A 9,991-nucleotide genomic window follows, 5' to 3' on the forward strand; every position below is an offset into this window, starting at 1 on the left:
TAAATAAACATAAAAAGCTGTGTATTGTCTTTTTTTTACTGACTAATCTTTTACTTTTTTCACAACTCAATTTAATATTATTACTGTCCTATGCATTAATAATTAATTAATTAATTAATTGATTTACTAAGAATAAGTGAGTGTGCAATTGGTACTTTTACTCGGTACATTATCAAGCATTACAACTGGCGAGAAAAAATAATAATTTCTTTTTATCCTAGATATCTACCTTACTTTTTATCATTATATTTATTTATATGTATATATATAATTTGTTAATTTATTATATGATACCTAGTAACTTAAAGTAATATTTATTCCGAAGAATCAGAGTCAGACTCAGCAGCCGCTGGGTGAACTGGTTCTTCGTGAGTCTCTGGAGTACTTTCGGGAATTTTTTTAGTCGCTGATACGTAAGCACCTGGTCCTTCTCCCTGCGTGTGTTCAATGCCAACCCTAGTAATTGGATAGAATAATTAATAATTTGTTTACTATTTAAAACGACCGATAGCTTTTGAACTGTCAAAATCTTGAATATACTCAAAGTACTTTTCAGTGTTTAACATTCTCATATAATTAATTTAAAATTTACATTCGAAAGATTATAAATTTATATGGGTTTTTAATGCTGATTTATTGCTCTACGATAATTAATTCACGTTTTATGACTCTGTGATTTTTATCTAAGGGACCACGACTTTTTCAAGGACCGCCTGCGTACATTATATTTATATATAAAATAAAAAAAATATAAAAACAAAAATGAAAATCGATTTTTTTAACATTTTTAAAATTTTTTATCCCTGTAAATTTAAGGCAAGAGGTAAAATGGGCCTTCTAAGAAAAAAAATTTCAATAGTGTGAGTTTTTTTAAACTATTTCTACTTTTTATTTAGTTCCCAAATAATAATTCAGTGTAAGTATAACCCAGCTGTAAAAGTTAAAAATTTGGGGTAAAATGAGCCTCGAAAAAAAAATTTTAAAGTTATTTTATTTTGTCGTTTTTTTAAAAAAAAGTAAATGATTAATTGATTTAATAAAAATTTTTCGGGTTAATTTCAAATTTTTTAATTTCTTCAAAGAAATTTTCAATAGCCCACATTGCCCCATAATATCCACATCCGCTCACTCTGAGTACAATTTAAAAAAAAATACTTGGACCTATTTTACCCCAGGGGTTGATTTGCCTTTTTTTCTATTTAAATTTTCCTAATAATTTAAAATCACTCGAGACTTTTGTTTGAACTAAAAAAAATCAGGATAAGCTTTTGTTTGAATGCAGAGCATAATTTCAAAGATAGTCGTCTCATTAAAATGGATGAAATTAAAATAAAAATACCTGTATTCATGTCTCGAGAGATTTCTCACATATTTTTCTGGCGGATTATCACTGTCACTATTTTGCAAACTGACACTTCTTGCTGTCGTATGTGACACTTGAGTAGCAGGCATCGTAAATTCGACATACGCATATTCCGCCAACTTTTCTGGTATCTGATCATAAGATGTCAAGCACATACGACAAACAAGTCCATGTGTTGTATATGCGCCTAAAAAAAATAAGAAACCCAACATATACTAAGCACTCAAATCAATTTTATTTAAATCCGAATTCATTCCGCAAATTTTTTACAGTAAATTCAAAATGTATCATGATCTAAAAAAAAATAATAATACCTTGGCCTTCTTTGGGCAATCGAGGCATTCTCCAAACAATAGCTCGATGCTGATGTTCATATTTAGCTTGCCCAGATGTTACTTCCATCAGTTGGGGCTCGAGAGTATCAACTGCGCCCAGAAATCTCTCAATACCTTTTATTTTTCCTGTTCTTCTATGAGCCGACTTTACTGAGCCATATCTAAAGTGTTTTTCCACTCTAAATAGATAAATCCAGCACTCGGGTATTGGAAACCGTACCATCACGTCTTCGCAAGGTATCTGCCCAAGTTTACGCGACGCAAATCCCGGAACCAAAATGTCCGCACGTAATTCAACCTGATAATCAAAATTTCATACTCTTTCATATATTTATTTAACTTTTGTTCATCAGTTAAAAAAAAAACAAATTGTGAGAAAGTAATTGGAATAGTTGTGAGTATTAATTAAATTAAAAAGAAAAAAAAAACGAAAAAAGCGTTACCTTATTTCCTGTAACACACATTACAGCTTTTAGCTGAAGTGGCAACTCTCGATTCTTCGGTGGCCTTACCCGGAATCTCATTAGTTCAATATAGCATGCATCGGGTGGTTTGAACCTTTTAAAATAGTTAGAAAAAAAAGACATCCATAAAACTACGTGTTAATTATTTTATTAATAAAAGGATTCAAAAATAGATATTGTTAATTTAAAAATATTAATAAATGAATTAATAAAATATATTTTATATTATTACAAAGTATACGTACTTGATAATCCTAGATTTTTCATACTCGTCCGGCTGGACACAAGAGTGAAACTCAACACTTTCCAGTCTGATCCATTCTTCGGTAACCACCGGGATAATATCATGTCTGCCAACGACTTCTTTACCCTGTCGCCACATATCATTGATCCCCAGTTCAACATCCGGCATTCCGGTAAGAAAACCCAAGAAGAATAATCTCACCCGCGCTATTTGTTTATCCACATGACCAGTGGCACTCTGCTCGACGTATAATTCATCAACGACATTTATTTGAACCTCTTCCATTTTGTAAGTCAACGCGCGATCGCGTTGGGCGGGTATCCTAAAAAGCGCTTCTTCAACAGCGCAAGAAAACGTCTTAAGATCCTCATAATTTAGTGATCCTAATTTAAACAGCTGTGATATTTGCGGTGCGTGTTCAACAGGAAGCCCAAGTTTCTTTAAATCGCTACCGAATTCTTTCACACCCTGATAGTCGCCCTGAATAGCATACGCGGCGAACTGACTCAATTTGTTCGTAAGTCTTTCGGCTTTGGTCACTTGTCCCGGTCTGACACCTGGTCGCTCTTTGTAAAATATGTACTGAAGTTTTACCGTAAATATTTTCCCATACTGATCAAACTGCTGGGCTGCTATGTCAGACACTGAATAGCATGTTAGCAATGGCAGCTCTTGAAACGGATCTTTATCGTCGCTTTTGTTAAATAATTGAAGCACAGGCGCATCGCCTTGATAAACTAAACGTACAAATATTTTTTTCCAAAAACGCTGGCCTGTTATTTTTTTTTTATTAGGTTGACGTAAGTGCATTTCCCAACCGTCACCAGTGTAAGTTACTCGGGGAAAATCTTCAAGTGGCTGACTTACGTCTTCATCGAATAATGGAGTCGGTGGAGTTTCCTGAAATAACAATGTCGTGGTAAGTAAATTTATTTGCATATTAATCAGTAATTAATTTAGATTTATGTAAAATAACTTACTTGAGAATCAGTACGAGTCATTTCAGGAACCTGGGGCATTTCGGAAGGAACAACAGCTTCCTGAGCGAAACCCGCAGACTTATCGAAGGGATTGAAACGTGGAGATGTGTCGGTGAAAGCCGAATTCATTGGACTTTTTGGCGGAGGAGCTAAAACTGGCACTGGACCGCCTTCGTTGAATGCCTCAGTGCCTTCTTTAGGTTTTATAAAGACACTGAAATCAGGCGCCTCGTCAGAATCCGCGGAATCGTTACGTTTTATCCTCGCCGCTGCTTCCTGAGGCGGAGCAGTCATACTCAGGAAAGAGTCAAAGCCTTCGCTTTCGCCGAATCCGATAGCAGCCCCCTCAGAACCGGCTGCTGACGAGTCACCCCAGACATCACTCGAAGTATCCATGGCAGTCTGTCCGGACCCAAAAGCGTCCATGAACGGATCAACGCCAGCTTCAGGTTCAGCAGCTTTGTCAAATTTACTGGCAAATGCATCAAATGCGTCGGAGTTATTTTGAATTGGCTCAGTTGCCGCCGCAAAACTGTCCAACTCCTCGGGTTTATAGGCAGCAACGGGAAATTCTGAGGCCGGTGTAGGGCTCGAAGATGTCAATTCGTCTACTGTGTCAGCTGGTTGACCGAAACCGCCGAGTAAATCTGATGTGAATATATTTGTTGATGCACTTGTGGGTACTTGAGTTGTTTCAGCAGTTGAAGCTGTTGTGAAAAGTGGTTCCGCGTCAAATAAACCTGCCTGAGTGCTTGAGAATGGAGCGCTGGTCATATCTGATACAGTCGATTGGCCTACAGAAAAGAAATTTGATTGAGATTCGTCAATTTCTGATGAAACGGAAACATTTGTTGGATCTTCGGTGGTCATATCAGTAAATGGAGTCGTGACGTCAATTGACTGTCTCTTTTCTGCCAAAGTTTCTTCAGGTACAGCAGCTTTAGATCCATAAGAAACATCTACATCAACGACACCGGGTTCATTTACTTCAGCGAATGGATTCTCGGCCATTAGATTAGCATTTGTTGTAGTGAATGTCGAAATATCTGTGCCAGGTTGACTAATACTGGTGTCAATACCCATGCTGGGTGCTGAGAAAATAGAAGCTGCGGTTATTTCAGCTGAAGGCCCATCAAAAATATCAAGAATATTTTCCGTTTGATTATCGTTAGTTGGTTGAGTATCATCTGGCATTAAATCTGGTATGTTGTTATCGACATCAAGGAAATCAGCGTAACTGTGCTCGGGCGTGGGCGAAGGTGAGTGCATTAGTGTAGGGCTGGGCGTACGTGTTGCTTGGAGTCGGTCCAGTAAATGGTTTGAAGTAGCATCCATTGCGTCAGTCACCGAAAGAATTAAATCTTTAGTATTTCGTGGTGGTGCTGGGGGTGGACCAGGTCTTGGTGGAGGTGGAGGACGTTTGGGCGTGGGTTTTTCATTACTCGGCTCAACTTTGACCTTTTCGTTTGGGGGCGAACTGAAATCTACTGTCGCTGGCTCTTGTGGTTGATAATCCGGCTGGACTTGGTCCGTAAATAGATTTATTTGTGTATCTGTACCAAGAAGATTTGCTTCCTGTACGTCAGCAGCTGTTGTTGCTGGTATGAATTCTTCCTGCGGTGGAACTTCAGCAGCAGGAGCTTCAAAAAATGCAAATGGATTTGTTGAGTCAGCTTGTGGTGGTTGATAACTTTGCTCGGCGGTGAAATTAAAAAATGGATTATCACTGCCGACTGTTGGAGCTGCTGCTGGGTCTGCAGATTCTGCAGCAAAGTCTTGAAGAAATGGATTTGACTGTTGTGATACTGGTTCTGATGGATAATCATCCATCAGAAATGGATTTCCGCCTTTGGAATCCATTTTTATTTATTTTTAAACTGCGATTTAATAATTTTATTTATTTATTTATCAACTAATTCAGATTCCAAAAGTCTGAGTTCTGTTTTGCCAGGTCCAATGCTAGCAAAACTTGTGTCAAATGGATCAATACTATCGTCGCCAAAGTCTTCACTCAGTACAGGAGTAAGAACTTTATCACCAGACTCTTGTACGTCAGATGACAAGAAATCTTGTGACACTTTAACTTCACCAGCACGTGGATCAAAGTCGTCGTCCTCAGTTACAAGTGTCGCTGGTTGCGGTGCTCGTGAAAGTTTATCAGCACTAATTGGATTTATTTTAATTTGCTGAACTTGATTTGGTATTTTACTTAACTCACTTTCAAGTAATTTCAATTCAGCTTTACCTGGCAAAATATTACTTGCTATTGACGTATCAAAAGGATCAACATAAGATATTTCTTCTTCGTCTTCCTCAGATACTTTGCTTTCAATAGTCGGTGTCAGAGCTTTGGTATTGACATCAACTTCAGCGTCCAATAAACTCTCTTGACGTTTGGGTTGATCAGGTTTTTTGCGATGCGCCGCTTCGTTTATTTCATAAACACTTTTAACCTCAGTACCGTCTTCCAATAGCGACTCAGTAACCTCACCAAATTTAAGACTTTTGGGTCTCACTGACGTCCCACCAAAGTCACTTTGTCTTCGACCAGCTGACACTTTTCCAGCTTCCCGTGGATTAAAGTCGTGTTCGCTGGTACTGTGAGTTAATTTAGTCTCTTGTTTTTGCAAGAGCTCTGATTCTATTAATTTAAGCTCTGTTTTACCAGGAGTTACTTTGGCAACGAAGCTCGTGTCGAATGGATCTACATCAACATTGCCCTCCTCTTCGGGCAGAATTTCTTCATGAGCAATTTCATCAATTGATTTTTGTGTATAATACGGCGTCAGTGGCTTAGAATGTATTGATTTTTCCTCGTCACTGGTAATCAACAAGTCTGGACGCTGAGATGGGGTTGGTAATTCAAAGGAAACACTTTTAACCGGAGCTAGACCCAATATTTCTGGTCTTGAAGGCTTGCGTATTTGATTAGCAGCTACAGCAGCTGCCTCTTCGGATTCAAAATTAACTGCTGATACTTTTACGCTTGAAACTGGGGGATGAAATGCTGGAGGACGTGGGGGTGGTCCAGCTGCTGGTTTCTTGACAACTGTCTCTTCTTTACGTGGATCAAAGTCGTCGTCGTCGAGACTGTCAACGGATTTATTTTTATCTCCCAGAAGTTCTTTTTCTAGGAATTTTAACTCGACGTGTCCAGGAGCCGGTTCTTGGATACCCGAGGTGTCAAATGGATCAACGTAAGTAAATTCTTCAGCGGGAGCAATAGGCTGCTCAGTGAGCTGAGTCAAATCTGTCGAAGAACCGCCGAGTAAATCAGTTGTCGCAGCCAATGATTTACTTGATCCTTTACTCAATAAACCAGTTTCGTAATCGCGATGGAAACCCGACGGATCAGTCAACGAAATAGTAACCTCTGATTCTGGTAAATCTTCAAGCTCCTTTTCGATAAATCTCAACTCTGTTTTACCAGGTACTAAATTATCAGCAAATGTCGTATCAAAGGGATCTTCCTCGTTAACAAAAGTCGCAACTTCAAAGCTCGCTTCGATTATTTCAGCTTCAACATGAATTGCCTCTGGTTCTTTTTCAGCAAATGGGTCATCGGCCTCAATTAAACCAGCTGGTGCCTCAACCGGTCCATCAAGATCAAAATCGTCATCTAAATCAGGAATCTCTTCAAGAATAGTCTTCTCCTTTAGAATTTCAAACTCTGATATATCTATAGGACCTTCTGGTAGCTTATCACCCTCTCCCGCATTAACTTCGGGCGTTACAGGTCTCGGTAAAATAGACGGTAAGTTTGTTAAATCGATAGGTATATCTGGAAGATCTGAATCGTCATCAAGCAAAGTTCTTTCAACTTGAATCGGTTCACTTACAATCTCTCCAGGCTCCCCAGCATCACTAAGAACTGGTTCGCTTACCTCAGCGTCGTCTAGTAATAAATTTTGCACTCTTACTTTACGTGGTCTTGATATTTTACAAGCACTGGCTTGATCAACACGACCGGAAAGTACTTCAACAGCGTTACCAAGACTAACAACTTTTTTACCGTGTTTGTCAACAGTCTTTAGAACTTTATCAGCATTTGTAGTATCAAATGGATCATCACCAGCTTCTTCTTCAGTCGGACTGTCTGGTATGTAAGCTAATTGGATCTCGGTATTCTGCAGAACATCGATGTACGTTGTGTCAAAAATATCTTCATCCTCCGAGATTTCATCTTCGTCGTCATCATCTGGTATTTCAACGAAACCCTCTTCAGTGACAGTTAGTTCTTTCTTTTTACCCTCCTCTTTATCAGCGACCTGTTCAATAGGATTACCGTCCTTATCAAAACCAATGAAACGTTTAGCCCGTTCCTTTTCGAGTTCCGGATCAACTTCCGGTTTTTTTTCCTCAACGACCGGCGCCTTGCGTTGGAAAAAGGACGTCGATTTAATGCGATCTAAGTCACCCTGGGTTTTCTTTAGTATCGAATCGACACCAGCAGTCAGAGCTTGAAATTTTTGCCACTCGTCGGAACCGGCGGCTGCTGTTGAACCTTCGGCGGCTGCTTTTTCAAGGGCTTCCGCCCGTTCTCGCCTGTAACGTTCGAGCTCCTCGGGATCAAACTCTTCCTCCTCGGCACCTTTCTTTCCTTTCTTCGATTTCTTCTTCTTCTTTAAGCCCTTGTGCATCAGCTTGTGCATTCTCTACAAGCTACCAGGGCGTGGGGGAGGCCTCTGAAAAATAATTAACTATTCAATTAAGATTCCAACTCTTTTTTTTTATTTTTTTCATCTTTTGTTACTCAATCGTCAAGGATTCCTGTTGAGCTAAAGTAGAACATGATCGATTTATTCTATAGTATATAATATAAATATACATATATATAGATTTATATATTTTTATTATATACTCAATATATTGCACGTAAACTGGACAATAATTTATAACTTAAATATTTATAACGACATACTTTTTTAAATAATAAATATATAAATTGCAAAGCCTGCGAAAATTTATAAATATAAAATTCAAAAATAAAAATTATTTTGAAAAAAAAAAATAGCCATTGACACAGCAGACAATAAATAAACGCCTACGTTAAAAAAAATCCTTTATAAAAAAATATATGACTGGAAGAATATAAATATCAATTACTACAGATAGATTTTTTTACTCTACTCATGATGGTGGACAAGGTGCAACAGTTCGGCAGAAAGCTCGATATCAAATACCAGAGGATTAGCTATTAAATAAAACATTTAATTATCAGGTATCGGATGCATTATTAATTTTTACGCTATAACTTTTTTAGTTTTAATTGATGGTTTTAATAATTAAGTAAAAAAAAAAGTAAATAGGGATAAAAATAAATTTGGAGTTAAAATATAAGTTATCGTAATAATGGATAAAATTAAAAGTGACCCATTTCGTCATTCGGTAAATTTACGAACATGCTGTTTCGAGAATATCGATCCCGTATTCTGTTCGGAGTTTGAGCACGAAGATAAGCGACAAGGGTGTGTGCGCAAAGCCAATGAAAATATGTAGTTTGAGGGTGGCTTAAAAATATGACAGGGGAGACAATTGTCGCGTGTATGACTTTTTTTATTTAAAAAAATTTAAATACCGATTTGAAAATTCAAATAAAATGAAATCAATCCGCTGTAGTATAAAGGATTAAAATGATAAATTTATAACTGCGGTTATTTGAATGATTTCTTCATATTATCGGGTCACTGACAACTTGGCAAGTGTCCCATAAAAGATGGAAACCTTCACGATAGTCAAGGGCATTAATTTTTTTTTTTAAAACTCAAATTTAATTAAAATTTATCAACTCCAATAAAAAAAAAAAAAAATGAATTCTTTTTTTTTTAAATCAGTACTTACAAATTAAGCCTCATGAGCCCCATTGATAAGTTGCACATTGTCTTAACATCATCGTCCACAAAACAGTATTAGCGACATTAAAAATTAGCGAGCGATTGTCAAAATAATGACACAATAAAATTATTAATAAAATTAAAATAGACAATTAAAAATAAATTTAAATCTTCTGTACACTTTGGTTTACTTATATTGTGATTTTAAATTTTTATATCAATATTTTTTTATCAATCGTTTATTTTATTTAATTATTTAAACGTTGGTTTATTATGTTAAGATTTATTTTATTAAATAAAATAAATCGAGCCCTTTAGTAAATTAATTTTTTATATTTCACGTAATAAAGAGAGCCAAGGAGGCTCGGGCTCTTGACGAAGGCGACTCACCTCGTACTCCGGCCTGAGCTATTTCCAGCATCGATCCGTTCACGGAGAATGCGCACATACTCATCGTCGTCGTTCACGAGACGAATTAACAAAAAAAAAGAATTAAATACAAGGAGAGATTTAAATAACAGAGGGAGATGTTAAAACTTCGACTCTTCTCTGCACTTATCAATTTAATTTACGAAAAATTTATTTCTCCAAACGTTAACTAGATAAATAATTCCATTAATTTAATAAAATTACGTTTATACTAACATCATACTTTGTTTCATAATAATTCATTAGTAATCTCCTTTAAAATCTATAAATAGACCAGTTTTAAAAATTCAAAATACAGAAGTTAGTTTTTAAATTTTTTTTAACAATAATTTAAAATTTAAT

General features: G+C 36.7%; 1 protein-coding gene across 1 annotated transcript; it reads right to left on the reverse strand.

The window, feature by feature from the left end:
- Nucleotides 1-9,400, reverse strand: LOC103581027 (protein stoned-B). The gene is made up of 8 exons (XM_053737944.1): nt 9,228-9,400; nt 5,300-8,071; nt 3,387-5,249; nt 2,408-3,306; nt 2,142-2,256; nt 1,678-1,996; nt 1,340-1,550; nt 1-456 (listed from the first exon to the last, which is right to left on the reverse strand). Exons 2-8 carry the CDS (start codon nt 8,036-8,038, stop codon nt 315-317), a joined length of 6,288 nt encoding a protein of 2,095 aa, XP_053593919.1. The 5' UTR covers nt 8,039-8,071; nt 9,228-9,400; the 3' UTR covers nt 1-314.
- Between the last annotated feature and the right edge of the window lie 591 nt (nt 9,401-9,991).

This window comes from Microplitis demolitor, chromosome 4, assembly GCF_026212275.2.
Source record: "Microplitis demolitor isolate Queensland-Clemson2020A chromosome 4, iyMicDemo2.1a, whole genome shotgun sequence".
Taxonomy (NCBI): domain Eukaryota; kingdom Metazoa; phylum Arthropoda; class Insecta; order Hymenoptera; family Braconidae; genus Microplitis; species Microplitis demolitor.

What these genes read in the sequence shown, in the direction of transcription:
- LOC103581027 (XM_053737944.1), bottom strand. Translation starts at nt 8,038, where the DNA reads ATGCACAAGCTGATGCACAAGGGCTTAAAGAAGAAGAAGAAATCGAAG. An exon ending in TGACTCGTACTGATTCTCAA is followed by an intron (nt 3,307 to 3,386) that starts GTAAGTTATTTT and finishes TTGTTATTTCAG; the next exon opens with GAAACTCCACCGACTCCATT. An exon ending in CTCTCGAGACATGAATACAG is followed by an intron (nt 457 to 1,339) that starts GTATTTTTATTT and finishes TCCAATTACTAG; the next exon opens with GGTTGGCATTGAACACACGC.